Below are 16,339 nucleotides of genomic sequence, written 5' to 3' on the forward strand. Positions count from 1 at the left end.
TAGAATAAATATATAATAAAAACTCGGGAATCAGAGGAATATTTTAAGAAAGACTGTATGATATATAAATATATTTATTATTAAGCTATTTGTAAATTTGTATTGTTTAAGTACAATATAGTATATATTTTAGAAATATTAATTATCTTGAAAAGATTGAACTTCTTGGTCTGTAAGAACTATGTAGACAGTTAAACTAAAAGGATTATAACATATACATCAAAATACAATGCATATCTTTTTACAATAGATGTGATAAACCTATTTCTTAAATATTATGTAATATAAGTAAGTATATTTTTTATACAATTAAAATTTTTGTTTTTATTCAATAATTATCATATGCCTTTGTTTATCATGCATTACATGTAAAGTGTATTATAATACATTCTTTGTTTACATCCTTATTCTATGTATCAACGAAATAGTAAATATAATGTAATCATTTCACATTCGTGATTTTTATACTAATAACATTTTTGTATACAAAAAATCAATAAAAATGCAAAGAGTCACAGATTACAAATTATATCCAATTTCAGTCCAAAATCCGTAATAAATAAAGATAAACTATATCCAATATAAACTAATATTATAAAATATAAAATTTTTATATCATTTTTATATATGGAACTTATCTAATCAATATATATGTATTCATAAACTTATATATCTGCAAAAAGGTACAAGAATTAAACACCAATATTATACATTCAATTAGAATTTAAATATTCTTAAAAATTTGTAATATAATTATAAATGTAAATCAATTCAATAAAATGCAAAACTTTTTAACAAACAGAACAAGAAATATTTTTTGATACTTCAGGTCACATTAAAGGTGGTCCTGTGTATTTAAGGCTTCCAGAATAGAAATCTGGTGGACCTTCAATAACCACCAATTTAACTTCTTCCACTATATCTGAATCTGTACATAGCTTTGAACTACTAACAGTTTTAAAAAACGTACATGGTCTCAAACCTTTTCCAGAATCATCTACATCATATGGAGGACTAAGTATATCCAAAAATGCAGCGGGTCCTTCAATACATGTAATTTCATGTAAATTTTTGTCTCTTGGTGTAAGAGTACAAGCGGGTGAATTGCTGTGTAATGATATTTGTTTATGTCTATATGCCATTACTTCTTTGTTTAATCTGATTGTATGATCCTCATTTGGCTTCAGAGTATAATTGTTTACTTCGACTACACCACTGATTACCTACATTTTAAAGTATAGTAAAGATTTTAATCCTATATAGTTTTAAAATAAAATCAAAAATTAATATATATATGTCGGGTTTACATTAGAATTAGGGTTAGGGGCGTGAAACGAATCTTCGTTTGGGTTACACGTTGCCGTTATGCAATAGAGAAGACATTGACTAGTGCAAATACGATTATTATAGAGCCGGACAAGTAACCGTGGTAGTTAGGTACTCGAGAAACTAATGACAATGATCCTAGGTTCAATAACGAATCCGCGGTCGACGGGATGATAGATGAACGTACTCACAAAATCTAAGTCGGATGCGTAATATTCACTGATCGTAAAGGGTTACTCTTTTCATCAAATGAGATCGCGAGCGAGAATGCCTTTCCCGTCCCGATGATGCCACAGAGGAAAACTATATTGGGGTGTGTCTAAGGACACGAGATCATCGGATTCGTCGAGAAAAACCTTCGTTCAGAAAGTAAGGGAAATTGGCGTTGCTGCTAATTGGTCAATCTCCATATCGGTGGTTAGAAAAAGATGCTAGCCGTCCTCGAGGGAAAGTTGCTAGTGGGAGACGCCGCTCGTTGAAAAATAGGTCTCCCCTATTTTCCCGTAGTTGGGACAAAGACTGTTTGTCTGTTTGAAGGACTTTAGTTGACTAAATCTTAAGATTTATAACGGGCCCCCGAGCTAGCCGAACATGCATTGCGGAGACGCATCGACATCTGGCAATCATCTTACTCGAAGAATAGGGACTGCGTGTGGCGAGCCACGGGACAGAAACCGTTGGAATGTTTACTGTCGCATGTCGCCACGAATATTTCTTTTAAGGAGAGCTATAGAATTACTCCATACCTTTGTTAGACAGTTCGCTGTGGAGTGCCGAAGCGTGCAGACGTGTCTCTAGTGCCCAGCGTAGTCCGAAAACAACACGTGTCGCCCAACCGTCGAAAGTGGACACAGCCAAGTGTCCCCTACCCTTTAGGGAGAAAAAATCCCACGCACCTAACCCCAACCCGAATACTAGCCTCATAGCCTCACGACTAGTTATTCATTCCGAATTAACTAGCTGGATGATGGCCCAGCAATCGCGACCAGGCTTTCCGGAGCAGACTCGCAACTACCCCGCGCTACCTCCCCCGTGGCAGAAGTGTAGCAGAACTCTCCACACCAACGACGCTAATACTACCAAGAAACGGAAAATAGAAACAACAATACAAATAAACACTCACAACAGATTCGCCGTATTGGAATCCTCAAACGACGCCATGGAAATCGTAGAACCGCCACCAAACCAACACTCACAGAGAATCCCCCCTCCCCCACCAATATTTGTGGACGACGTCATCGATATACAGACAATGATCAAGTCCTTAGAGAGAGATATCTCCAAGGAGGATTATAACCTAAAGATAAATAACAATAAAGTAAAAATACTGCCGACGAACTCAGAAGCTTACAGAAAACTCACCAAGATACTTAGAACCCTGAACGCCAACTTCCACACCTACCAACTCAAACAGGAAAGGCCCTTCCGGGTGGTCCTACGAAACATCCACCACTCAGCAGACATAGACGAACTCAAACACGAACTCTCAAAACTCGGCCACGAAGTCATCAACGTAAGTAATATAAGGCATAGAGTCTCGAAAGACCCGTTATCCTTATTCTTCCTAGACATAAAACAAAAGCCGAACAATAAGGAAATCTACAATATCAGTCGCCTAATGAACGCGATAGTAAAATTCGAACCACCGCTTGTGAAAAAAGAAATAGTGCAATGCAAAAGGTGCCAAAGGTACGGTCATACGCAGAAATACTGCAACTATACTTTCCGCTGCGTTAAATGTGCAGGCACTCACTCCACTGACCAGTGCGCCAAATCACCGGAAACCCCAGCGAAATGCATCCACTGTCAAGGGGACCATCCTGCCAACTACAAAGGCTGCTCAGCCTATAAAACACTATACACAAACAGATACCCTAAACTCAGAGCAAAAGAGGTATCCAACTAAACACCCAGCCCGCCGAAATTCACGACTACCCCAACCCCCTCAACCAACCAAACACCCAGTCCTACCAAATTCATCACCACCTCAACCTCCTATGCCCAAGCAGTACAAGGCATCCAAAATAACCCGAATAGCCAAAGGAATCTTCCCCAAAACAGTGTCCCCAACCCACCTAACACAGACAACTTCTCTAGGCTTGAAAAGCTAATAGAGAAACAATCAGAGCAAATAAATAACTTGCTATCGCTACTAACACTCATCGTGGATAAATTAATATGCCCCGACGCAAAATAAAACCAAGGCGCATAGCACTTTGGAACGCCAACGGTCTAGCGCAACACAAACTTGAACTAGAACTCTTCCTAAAACACCAGCAAATCGACGTAATGCTCGTATCGGAAACCCGCTTCACCGACAAGAACTACCTGAAAATAAATGGTTACAAATTTTACCATACCCAACACCCCAGCAGAAAGGCCCACGGTGGCACCGGAATAATAATCAAAGCAAGTATTAAGCACTACGAACTTCCATCATTCCAGAAAGACTACCTCCAAGCAACAAACGTAGCAATAGAAGACTGTCATGGCACAATCACCACCTCAGCAGTATACTGCCCCCCCCCAGACACTCCATCGCCAAAGAAGACTTTGATAACTTCCTAGACACCCTGGGCAATAGATTCATAGCTGGAGGAGACTATAACGCCAAGCACATCCAATGGGGCAGCAGACTGGTCACAGCAAGAGGCAAAAACCTCTTAAACAGCATAATAAACAACAACTTCAACTACCTCACCACATACGAACCCACATACTGGCTCACTGACACCAACAAAATACCCGACCTTCTCGACTTCTTCGTAACTAAAAATATCTCATCAAGACACGTCCAGATCAACTCCTCGGCTGATCTCTCCTCTGATCATTCTCCCGTGATAGCAACAGTCAGTTCAACAATCATCGAGAATACACCTAATGGCTCCATTCACAACCAACACACCAACTGGCAGCTCTTTAGAGAAGTCTTTACACACTCAACTTCAGCCTTAACTCCACTAAAAACAAAGGAAGAAATTGAAGCAGCCACGGAATACTTAAACACGAGCATAATAAACGCAATCCGCCTCTCCACACCGACAAAGCCATCTAACAGCAAACAAGAATATCCCCAATACATACTAAAAAAATATAGCAGAAAAACGTAGACTAAGAAGAGTATGGCAGACCCATAGAACACCGGATGACAAACGCAAACTAAACAACGCAACTAGAAAGCTATCCAAAACCTTAAAAAATTATAAAAACGACTGTTTCCATAAATACCTCGCCAGCTTATCCCCCACAGCCGACTCCAACTACTCACTATGGAAGGCCTCCAGGAAACTCACACGCCCCCCACAAATAATCCCACCTATCCGCCGTCCGCAAGGTGGATGGGCGCGAAGCCCTATAGAAAAAGCCGACCTGTTTGCTAAATACTTGTCAAAAGTATTCAAACCCCATTCCCCCAAAGCCGCCGCGGACGTTACTGAATACTTGCACACCCCCTTCCAAATGTCCCCTCCTATCGAACCCTTCACCTCTGCAGAGACTATAGAAACAATCAGTCGCCTAAACCCCAAGAAAGCAGCAGGACACGACCTAATAGGCAATAAAGCAATCAAGGAACTTCCCATAAAAGGGATAGCACTCATCACATCGATTTTTAATGCTATCCTTCGCCTGGAACACTATCCTAAGGCCTGGAAAATCTCATTGATTACCCTCATCCCTAAACCAGGTAAACCGATATACGAAACCAGCTCCTATCGCCCAATCAGTCTTTTACCTACCCTGTCCAAACTATTCGAGAAGATGCTCACGAACCGACTCCTTTCAATCCTAGAGAACTTGAAAACACTCCCAGATCACCAATTCGGCTTCCGAAAACATCATTCAACAGTAGAGCAAATCCACCGCATAACCCACATGATCAGCCAAACCCTTGAAAATAAAAAATATTGCTCAGCGGTATTCCTAGACATCCAACAGGCATTCGACAAAGTATGGCATGAAGGGCTACTATACAAGCTTAAAAAGATCCTACCTCGCTCCTACTACTCCATCCTAAATTCCTACCTAACCAATAGACAATTCATGGTTAAATGCCTAGACGCCACTTCCGCAACATTCCCAATAGAAGCCGGCATACCCCTAGGTAGTGTCCTCGGACCCCTACTGTACTCCATCTACACTGCCGACCTACCTATATCAAACGATATAACAATAGCGACATTTGCAGACAACACAGCGCTATTAGCTACCCATGCAGACCCGGTAATAGCCTCATCCACTCTCCAGCGAAGTCTCGACTCCATGGAAAAGTGGTTTCACAAATGGGGCTTCAAAATCAACGAAAAGAAATCCTCACATGTAACCTTCACGCTCCGAAAACAAACCTGCTCCCAGGTCACCATCAACAATGCAACAGTTCCTAGCAGGGACTCAGTCCGATACCTGGGCATGACCCTGGACAGGAGACTAACGTGGAAGAAACACATCTCAGATAAAACAAAGCAACTAAAGGACAAACTAAAAAAACTCTATTGGCTCACGGGCCGACGCTCCAAACTAAACATACAGAATAAAATTACCCTCTACAAGACCGTAATAAAACCTGTCTGGACCTACGGAATCCAACTATGGGGAACAGCAAGTAACTCCAACATCGAAATACTACAACACTTCCAATCGAAAACGTTAAGATCCTTAATAGACGCACCTTGGTATGTTACCAACGAAACCATCCATCGCGACCTCAAGATACCCACAGTCAGTACAAACACCGAAACCCCCTAATCACTGGACTACTTGACACGACGGACCAGATTCGTAGGCTGAAGAGGCACTACCCGCTAGACCTAAACGCTAGATTCATTTAGTTATCCAAATTAAGCATATACACTTACTTATAATACTTATAAATTATACCTATCTATAATAAGTATTAACTTATTGTAAATAAACAGCCATGTCACTGCGCCACGCCAGAGAAATTACTGAAAATTCTCAACGCGAGAATTGATTGTAATTTCAACAAATAAATAAAAAAAAAAAAAAAAACCTTTGTTAGACAAAGCGTTCATCTCGTGACCGCGGCTACGTTCGGCGACTGACTGTCGCCTCGAGCCCAAACTCATTATCACAACTCTTGAACAATTACAATCGGATTGAATAACTACAATTGTTCAATTACAGCTATAGTAGACTCTAGGTTACAATGTTGCGGGATTATCCAAAATTCCAAAGGCTCCGGTGTTCTTTCATCTCCGACATATATATATATAATTATTAATAATATATATTATTGATTATGATACAATATATATGACTAAAATTATATTTACATCATACCTTTAAAAACCCATGCATTCCAGGATGATCATGTATTGGCATTGTAAATCCATGTTTCAATATAAAAATTGAAATAGCAAAGTCTTTATTTTCAAATATATCAATTACCCACATCGGAGCATGCTGTACTTGAATAAAATCCAGGATCTGTTTATTTAAATTTACGTCTTCGGCTGTAATCTTGTTCATCAAGTACCGCAATTTGTCAAAGTTCTTTTGACAAAGCTTAAATCCGACATTACTCCGTTCTTCAAACGTATTTAATGCTTGCTTCCATAATGTTTTAATTGCAGCTGTCATATTTATTTACTTTATAACACAATTTCTATGAATTCACCTTTTGTACAAATCATATTAATATATCAGTAACACACTTAAAAAATCTTAAGATATAAATATAGATATAAAATGTAATTTCAAGATTTTGTTAAAAATTAGTAACGCGTAACCTTAATAATTCTAACATTGAAAGTTTACTACAAAAAAAACATGCCAAGCGCTTAAATCAAGTAAATATTTTAGTAAATGCCATTCAATTTTTGCACACAAATATTACTTACGTTCAATCTCTTCTTTTAAAACTTCGTTAAATTAGGTTAGTCGATGTTGTTAAAAGTTGTTTCATATTTACAAGTTAAATAAATTGTGTATTTTTATGTTTTATTATATGTTCTATAGTTTTTCAATTAATACGTCTCTACCACTTTTTAAAGAATAATACACGTTATTAACTGATTATTCTTTAATTAAACTGGTCCCTACAGATGCTTTACGTTTGATACAAAATTTTGCTAAACATGGCTATGTGACTTAATACCAATACAGATGACATTGTAAACATGAATATGAGTGAAGTTCCGAAGTTTAAAGCACTACTTAAATGATTTTTTTATTTTGTTTTTACATTGAATGTGTAATATCAGAGATAATACGAATGAATATTAATATATAAAAATTTATTTGAATATTTGAATAAAATATGTAGTTAACTAATTTTTTACCGCAATAAATAAATAAATAAAGAAAATATAACTTTCAATTGTTTAAAAAAACATAGCTATAAAAATGTTTTCTGAGATATAATTTTAGGAGGAATGGTGTTTTTTAATTATATCTACGCATATATTTAATGAAATAATAGAAAGATGAAAGTGTGAGAATATTTTAATTATCAGAAAAATAATAAAGTTTTGCAATTATTATAAATAATTTAAGTTTGTACGACATAACAAATATTACAACATTTTAATAAATATGAACTATTTTTATTTTATAGTAATGTTACGAATTAAGAATAATTGGAAAATTATTTGATTCTGTGAATTTGGGTTAATGTTGTAGAGAGAGTAATGCCCTCTATCGTAAATGCTAGTAATTTAGCATTGAGATGAGCTTTATTTATTTACTATCGGAAGCAAAATTTTCTATACTATAATTATTAGTACATAACATTTTTCTCCTATTATAAACATTAATTCTGTTGTAAAAGGTAGGAGCAGGTAAAAGTTTAATGCCTTTAATTTCTGTACCAATTAGAATTAGCAAAATGTGTCATGTAAAACAGAGCTTGAGTGTTTGGTAAAAATGTTCCCTTAATTTAATATTTTTTTAATTAGCTTTTCATAATCTAAAAATATAAATGCTATTTATTTCTTTTATTCAATTATCTCTGCATATTGTATATTATAGAGGTTTGTATTAACAATCATAATGTCAAGTGTTTATAACAGTATTTTTAGAATATATAAATATGAAGCTCAAAAACAGATCTAATTCACATTATATTTATATAACAATTGATATTATTATTAAAAATTACAACAATATAGCATTTCAACAAAATAATATCTAAAATTAAATAACCAAACCTATTCTGAAAATATATTTTATTATTTGATAAGGTGATTCTATATATTACTAATCAAATATAACATTTTTTAGCTATGTCTAATGAGGAGCGTTTGAGGAAGTTACTATCTGACTTAGGTAAAGCTACATTACGTGGAATTCGTAAATGCCCAAAATGTGGAACTTATAATGGATCTCGTGGTTTGTGTTGTAAAAACAAATATTGTGATGCTGTATTTAAGGAACCTGGTGAAAAAAGGAAACTATCAACAGAAGCATGTAAGCTTATTACGGGCACAACTGCTCAAGTTTTTTCTGTTAGAGTACGTGATAAAGGCCCAGATTATCGTGGATTTGTTCAATTACCACTGATAAATGCCACAATTTCTAATGAAATGATAACACTAATTTCACAATCCACTGCATTATGTTTTGTTGATAGTTGTGAAAGAAGTTTTGATACTAGTGTTCTTAAATGTCATGTAAGTTTCAAAATAATATAATTGTTAATAATAATAGTTAGTTTAATATTAATAAAACTTTAATGCCCTTCTCTTATAGGAAAAGAATTCGTCCGATACGCCTGTCTCTGCATGTCAACATATACAGGCTGCCTTAAGATGCTATGCAGAGGCACAGCCATTAACTTTAAGGAACTCTATTCTATCATCTTTAAATGTAAATAATGAAATGAAACAAGAAATTTGGTTACTTGCTACTGAAACTTCAGGACCTTTAGTACAACGAGTATCCAAAAATATAATGGCAGTCAAATGCAAAGCTTCACCAAAACATCCATTAGGGTACCTTCATTTTTCTCTCTTTGTTACAAAATTGAAAGATAGAATTGAACATCGTTATTTTTGTTCTTGTTCCACATTTAAAGTAAGTATCAGTAAAACAAGTTAAACTTGTATTATTTATAACTAAGAATATTATTCACAGTACCAATAATTAATTTAGGGCATAGGGAAAACAACAGGAGACAAACCAGATGTAGCGCAGTCTTCTCAGAATAAGCGTTGTGTACATTTTTATGCTTGTATTTGTGCATTTGCTAGCGATACAAAATTATCAGAAGAATTTAGTTATTATATTAACTTAGATCAGAATGATTTAAGTGTATCGAAACCACTAACAACAGTGTTACAAAATGATGAACAAGATAAAATAGTAGGCATTGGTAAGAAGATTTCTATTATTCATAGTCTGAACTTAGTATAACAAGATATTTATATTACAAACTATATCTAAAATAGATCTTGATGGTTTAACAACGGATGATACAGATACACATCTTTTAATATTTCGAGATGATACTTTAACAGTTCAGAGCTTAGATGGAAATAGATTAGATTTGGATTCAATGAATTTAGAGTCTACAATTCTACCACATAGTATTGTTGAAAATATTGGAGTAGAATGTGATCGTACCTTATTAGAAGATAATAATATGGTATCACAAGTAAGATTTTATTACATTACTTGCTTGCTTATATAACATAGGAAGACGAATTAAAGTATTAAAATTGTTTTGAAATTTAGGTGAATAATTTAGAAGTAATTAATGAAAATGGTGTACAACTTGGTGGAAATACCGTTAAGATAATGGATGATCAGACAAGCATGGATTCTAAATATAATGTGCTTAATAATAGCCAATATATATTAAATGATAATATAAAGATATTAAATACTGGAACATTGAAAGTTCTTGATACAAATGCTATTTTAGATGTAAATAACATGAAAATAATTGATACTAATACTGTTTCAAATACTACTGGTGTAAAAATAGTAGATAAAAACATGTTAATACAATATGATACTGGCAGTATATCAAATACGGAAAGTAATAGTATAACACAGCCAATTTCAACAAAGCGAAAAAGAGATGACAAACCAACAAGCACAAACACCACAAGTCTGAATAATTTAAGTTCAATAGAACCAAGAAAAGCTAAAACAAAATTACATATTGTTAAGAAGTATCAAAATCCTTGCGAAGATTTGGACGAAGCTAATATAAATTTACCTTTCATCAAATGGCTTGCATCAATAACAGAAAGAATAAATCAAACTATGCATTTTCAATTTGATGGAAAACCAGATCCCTTAGTATTTCATGTACCACAAATATTTTTTGATTGTTTACGAGAAAGGATATCATGTGGTGGCAAAAAGAAACGTTTGCCAAATTCAACAACGGCATTTGTTAGAAAAGACGGTGTACCGTTAGGTACATTTACCAAATATACGTGGCAAATTACTAATATTTTACATGTCAAAAGTATTTTTGAGACACCTTTAATACCTTTGGAAATCACAAGAAGTTTTGTTCAAAACGCGGATGGTACATATGAATTGTATAAAAGAGAAGAAACGGAAATAGACCGATACAAAAAAACCAATAATAACGCATTAATTAAACCCTTAGAATTAAAAACGTATTTGAAAGTTGGTAAGTATTAAATATATGTATAAAAAAATATAGTTTACAAATTACTAAATGTTTAAAAAAATATTAATTATCTATTAGCATCATAAAAAAATATTTCATTTTACTTTATAGGAAATACTTCTCCAAATCAAGTTGAACCAACACCATTTTTGATAGAATGGATACCAGATATTTTACCAATATCAAAAATTGGTGAACTTAGAATTAGATTTGAATTTGGTCATGTAAAAAATGAGACAAACCATAGATGGAGGAAAATAGCTCTACTAAAAAATTATTAAATTTTGTATATTTATATTTATATTATCAAATTTTCACTTTCCTATTATTGATCAAATAAGATACAAGATCTTTTGAGAAAATGTTATCACTGGACAAAAACAAACTGAAAATCATTTCATAAGTAATTTGCTATATTTTGAATATTAAATAATTTAGTATATAAAATTTTTGTTAAAAGATGGCAATGAAAAAAATGCTTTAAACAATGTGATTCCATCACAGTACACTTTTTTATTACTTTACATGTGATTAAATGTGATTAAAGAACCTGTAAGCAATTTTTGTTTGGAAATAGTTTCTAAATTAATTTTAAAGAATTAAAGACTGATCTTATTTTATTGTATCCTTTTATAAAGGTAAACATTAGAGAAATAAAGATTTCTTATAGAATAAATGATTCATATTTTCATGATATGGAAAATGATTATATTATATCGTATTGCAAAATCAGTATCTTCTGTGCATTGAATGAATACATGATACAATATATTTGTTAATTAATTTATTGGACGTAAATATAGCAAAGATTATGTTATTATTATTGTCAACAGTGTGCTAAATTATTATTGTATAAGAATGTGATATATTGTAAATATATACTTTAGATCGAATGCTGTTATGTAAGAGCCAAAATGTATTTACATTATTTAACAAAACTTCCTTTGTTTGAATCTTAAAATAAATTATGTATCTAAAATATTTGTAGTTACAGTTTTTTTCTTCAATATGTCCTTTAAATTTTAAATAACTATAGAGTTTCATTAAACATATACAATACAATATAATTTATATGATTATATAACAAAAATATTCTCATAGTACTTTGAAACGTAGAACTGTCTTAAGTCTGTTTTTATATGTTAATATATACATGTAACAATTGTTATTAAAAAACATAATATAAAAATGTTTTAATAACAAAATTTTAAGTAATTGTAGTTTGCAGTGTAGCATATATCTTCATGCACTGTCGTATTTATGTAAGCAGACACAAGTTATTAATTAGCTTGAGAAAAACGATATGTCAAATATAATTAACATTTTTTAATTTTGAAGTTCACATTCGCGCCGTACATTGCAATAAATTTGATCAATTCTTAAATAACTCGGGCAGTTTTCCATTGTTACATTTATTTGGTAATTTGTTTCAACCAAATTATATCGATTTTTTCAAATTTCATAATATAACATTTCCAAATTCTATTATAAGATCATTTATAAAGTCTTTTTTCTTCGAAATTGTATATTGTAACATGATGATTTCCATAACCTCCATGTTCAGACGAACTATTGTTGAAATGGTGTACTGTAGATAAAACAAAGCCTTTTGGCTTAGCAAAATGTTTTGCAAGAAATTTCGATTTATCAAATCGTCTTGTACATGCTTTATGTACGAACAATACGATTCACAATTAATCGGTGCAGTGTTTTGAGTTAAGATTCAAACGGAAGCATTGCCCTGCCGGAAGCTATCTCTGACGTAGAGAGCTACAGAAGCGTACACTTCCATTTTCTCGACCCTTTCGGCGAACAGAGAGCACGTGTCTGCTTGCCGGTTACGTTTAGCTCATTTTATCGTATAAAACTTCGCGTCAGACTTGTAGCTTGTCGAAGCTTGGTGACTAACAATCTAAGGATTGTGATCGTCGTATAGACAGGTTAATATGAATCCTGAAAAGTTGAAGAAGCTTCAAGCTCAAGTACGAATCGGCGGTAAGGGAACACCCCGACGCAAGAAGAAGGTATATAGATTTATTTCGAAAGTTAACACGAGTTCACAGAATTCTTAGGACTGTTGGCGTGTCGTGAGTTTAAAAGTTTACGAAAGTGTATATTTCAAGTGCCATTTAAATGATTTTCCTACTTCTGAAAAGTGTTGTTCGTCTCACGATCACCAATTGCTGTTCTTGTACGATACCAAAGCTTTGTAGTTCGTGCAAGACGCATTTTAATTGCTTGACTAAATTACTTTCACGTGTTTCTTAGATACAATATTATCCTTCTGATTTCCATTTTCTACTTTTATTATGTCATTTGATTTAATTTTGTAGTTTTCTCATACTCCAAGTTTAAGTCCGATTTTAATTTTACATTTTATATTAATTCAGGCTAGAATTATCAATATCATAATGTTTATAATTTCAATAGAAACTGAATATTTGTATTTTTTATGGATATACTGTAGTGGAGTATAAGAATATACAAGAAAGAAATTTTACTAACTGAGCAATATATCTATCTACATATACGTGCAATCTATTAATATTTAACTATATTCAATATATTTTTAGGTTGTTCATGCTACTGCTGCTACAGATGATAAGAAATTACAAAGTTGTTTAAAAAAGTTGTCTGTGAATACAATTCCTGGTATAGAGGAGGTTAATATGATTAAGGATGATGGTACTGTCATCCACTTCAATAATCCAAAAGCTCAAGCTAGTTTATCTGCTAACACATTTGCCATTACTGGTCATGGTGAGAATAAACAAATAACTGACATGTTACCGGGAATAATAAGTCAGTTGGGTCCTGAAGGTGTTACACAGTTAAAGCGACTAGCAAGCACAGTTTCTGGAAGTACAGTTGGTAAATCAACTTTGGAAGAAGATGATGAGGTACCAGATTTAGTGGAAAACTTTGATGAAGCTAGCAAAGAGGAGGTAACGAATCAATCTAAATAATATTAACTGTTATGTGTTTGAAGCTTTAAAATTGATATGTAATATATAGGAAACTACAAGAAGAATATTATAGTGCATGTATCTTATTAGGGATACAATGTATCATTTGTAGCTAAAATTACTCTTAATGGATTACAAAATATGAAACTTATATAGATTAAAATAATAGTTCATGATGTTTTACTAACATCTTAGTTTGATGTTAAATTTTAGTTGTAATGTAGGAATTAGGTCATATGGATTAATGTCTTAAAATTATATTTTATATTTTGTAGATTTTTTAAAATGTTGCATATAAGTTATATAAATATTAGTCTAAAATTATTCTAAACAATTCATGAAACATTTCATTTGTATAACACTTGATTTATTTATAGATATATAAATATAATGTATATGTATCATAATAATGTAACATATCTTTTTCTTTGTTTCTTTACAAACATGTCAAAAACGAAGGGTGTAAAAATACAATTAAATTTACTATTGACAATGTTTTCATAGATTTTTTATTTGGACATTTGTACTATGTTATTTGTAAGATCATTTTAGTTAGAAAAGATTATAAAGCTTTTTATTATTTGGAGATCTTTTATATTATTGTTGAATGTACATATATAATTACATACATTTAAGGTTGCTCCAAAAAAGGAAGTGGATGAAAATGATAAAGCAGCTGGTGATAAAAAAGAAGCTGTTACGATTGATGAAAAGAAAGAAGCCCCCTTAGCTACACCTGAAGCTTAAAAAGTGTTCAGTAACAAGGTAATTTTCTAGTACGAACACACATGAATTAAACTGTCGATAAAGAAAAATAAAATTGATTCTTTTCTCTTTTTTTACAGCTATTTCATACAACCAACAGTTGTAATTGACAAGTCGAGTAATACAAATTGCAAAAGCAATGCGTAAACGAAGTATCACTATACATACGTTATAAATATTTGACATACACTATAATAATCTATATGAGTAACAGTTAACAAGAAATAAAAAAGGCTGTTACAGAAATCAAAAGTTTCTACAGACAATGTTCTTTACTTTGTTGCATTTGCTAAAAGGTAGACTTTGCTTTGAAACAGCTAAAATGATCTTATTTTCCCTAAATTAATATTTTTTAATATTATGCGCGAATGACGAATGGTGTTTGAATTTTTGACACTTAATTCGAATATTCATTCACGTGAGATGCGACGTGAATTTATAATTTTTATTATGATCATATAATACGATCATATCTTTCTCATTGTCTCACATTGTATCCGCAATGTGTTTTTACTTGTCCAGAGTAAACTCAAAGAATTTATAGAAATATAATTAGAGAGCGAAATGAAATTCCGGCAAGAGATAATAATAGCTTTCCTATTCGCAGTATAGGGGAAAGAAGTTTATATGCATTGTAGAAAAAAAAGAAAGACGCGCGAAGTACTGATGCACCTCTATTTTAATCGAAATTGATATATGGATAAGGATAGTTTTTTGCAATAGTGTTCCAGCGTGAAAAAATGAGGTGTAATATTTTGTAATGTAATCTATGAAATAAATTCATTTGCTGGAAATGCGGTTTTCTACTTAAAATTCATGTTCTCTGAATAACTATAGTCGTACTTTGCCGATATTTATATCTTCTCATCCATAGAATAGATCTGTAATAACTGTAATTATGAAAATATAAGTACTCTCTGTATAGTAACAGTTTTTCTTAACATTTTCCATTAACAATTTCTATTTCACACTGTTTGTAACTATAATTATATTCATTTCTTTCAAATATTTAGTGTTCCTTTTAATCAATTATGACGCAGATTAAAAAGAACGTAATGGAGATGACATTTTTTAAATTTTTACTAACTATTTCTTAAGTACAAAAATATTGATTTCCTTTTATTGTACAGTTTTCTTATATCATTTAGCAGAAGTAACATTTGTTTGGCAACTATTTGTATGTCTCGATAGGCATGATGTTCATTATGAAACAAACGAACAAATAAACACAGTATAAAATTATTTTGATTATTAATTTACCATTTAAGGTTATTCTTATTTTAAGCTACTATTCAAAACGTAAAAGTGGTTTACATGCTAAATAATAATATAATGTAACAATATATATCTACTAGACACAGGATAACAAGTGTGAATAAATTGACTAGTAGTAATTGGTTTGATCAAGTACTCTTTTTTTATCTACTTGAATTCATCTATTTAGTAGGTTTATGATTTCTTCTAATTCCAATATATTATCTTTTTTATATTTATACTTTGTTATATTTGGTTCAGATTTGAAAGATTTTCGTTTTGATTCCAAATCAAAAACAATAAGTTCTGACTGATTTCATGACTCTTTAAAAATTTTAAACTCAAGTTCGTAACTTCATCTTAGAAAAGATCAAGATTGTATATTATGTAATATTGCAGAACTTTATAGTGCATTTCTTTT

The 16,339-nt window shown here is 32.4% G+C and overlaps 3 protein-coding genes across 8 annotated transcripts; 2 read left to right on the forward strand and 1 right to left on the reverse strand.

Moving 5' to 3' along the window:
- Positions 1 to 708: 708 nt before the first annotated feature.
- Positions 709 to 7,457, reverse strand: LOC117216179 (2-aminoethanethiol dioxygenase). 3 transcript variants are annotated; one of them, XM_033462725.1, is made up of 3 exons: positions 7,185 to 7,457; positions 6,625 to 6,961; positions 709 to 1,223 (listed from the first exon to the last, which is right to left on the reverse strand). In XM_033462725.1, the coding sequence occupies exons 2-3, from the start codon at positions 6,922 to 6,924 to the stop codon at positions 831 to 833; spliced, it is 693 nt and encodes a 230-aa protein (XP_033318616.1). In that variant the 5' UTR covers positions 6,925 to 6,961; positions 7,185 to 7,457; the 3' UTR covers positions 709 to 830. The 3 variants fall into 3 exon arrangements, with proteins under 3 accessions (XP_033318616.1, XP_033318614.1, XP_033318615.1); XM_033462723.1 differs by having other exon boundaries at positions 7,154 to 7,457; XM_033462724.1 differs by having other exon boundaries at positions 6,625 to 6,934; positions 7,154 to 7,456.
- Positions 7,458 to 7,911: 454 nt separating this feature from the next.
- On the forward strand, positions 7,912 to 11,916 carry LOC117216172 (uncharacterized protein C2orf42). Of its 4 annotated transcripts, none has more exons than XM_033462714.1 (7): positions 7,912 to 8,123; positions 8,566 to 8,954; positions 9,034 to 9,357; positions 9,436 to 9,655; positions 9,732 to 9,937; positions 10,018 to 10,933; positions 11,045 to 11,916. In XM_033462714.1, the coding sequence occupies exons 2-7, from the start codon at positions 8,568 to 8,570 to the stop codon at positions 11,212 to 11,214; spliced, it is 2,223 nt and encodes a 740-aa protein (XP_033318605.1). In that variant the 5' UTR covers positions 7,912 to 8,123; positions 8,566 to 8,567; the 3' UTR covers positions 11,215 to 11,916. The 4 variants fall into 4 exon arrangements, with proteins under 4 accessions (XP_033318605.1, XP_033318603.1, XP_033318601.1 ...); XM_033462712.1 differs by having other exon boundaries at positions 7,912 to 8,113; XM_033462710.1 differs by lacking the exon at positions 7,912 to 8,123 and adding an exon at positions 8,249 to 8,315.
- A 760-nt stretch (positions 11,917 to 12,676) lies between these two features.
- On the forward strand, positions 12,677 to 15,592 carry LOC117216173 (transcription factor BTF3 homolog 4-like). The gene is made up of 4 exons (XM_033462715.1): positions 12,677 to 12,957; positions 13,507 to 13,878; positions 14,536 to 14,664; positions 14,745 to 15,592. Exons 1-3 carry the CDS (start codon positions 12,880 to 12,882, stop codon positions 14,644 to 14,646), a joined length of 561 nt encoding a protein of 186 aa, XP_033318606.1. The 5' UTR covers positions 12,677 to 12,879; the 3' UTR covers positions 14,647 to 14,664; positions 14,745 to 15,592.
- Positions 15,593 to 16,339: the final 747 nt, after the last annotated feature.

The sequence above is a fragment of the Bombus bifarius genome, unplaced genomic scaffold (genome assembly GCF_011952205.1).
Source record: "Bombus bifarius isolate JDL3187 unplaced genomic scaffold, Bbif_JDL3187 scf7180000010252, whole genome shotgun sequence".
In the NCBI taxonomy this organism is placed as follows: Eukaryota; Metazoa; Arthropoda; class Insecta; order Hymenoptera; family Apidae; genus Bombus; species Bombus bifarius.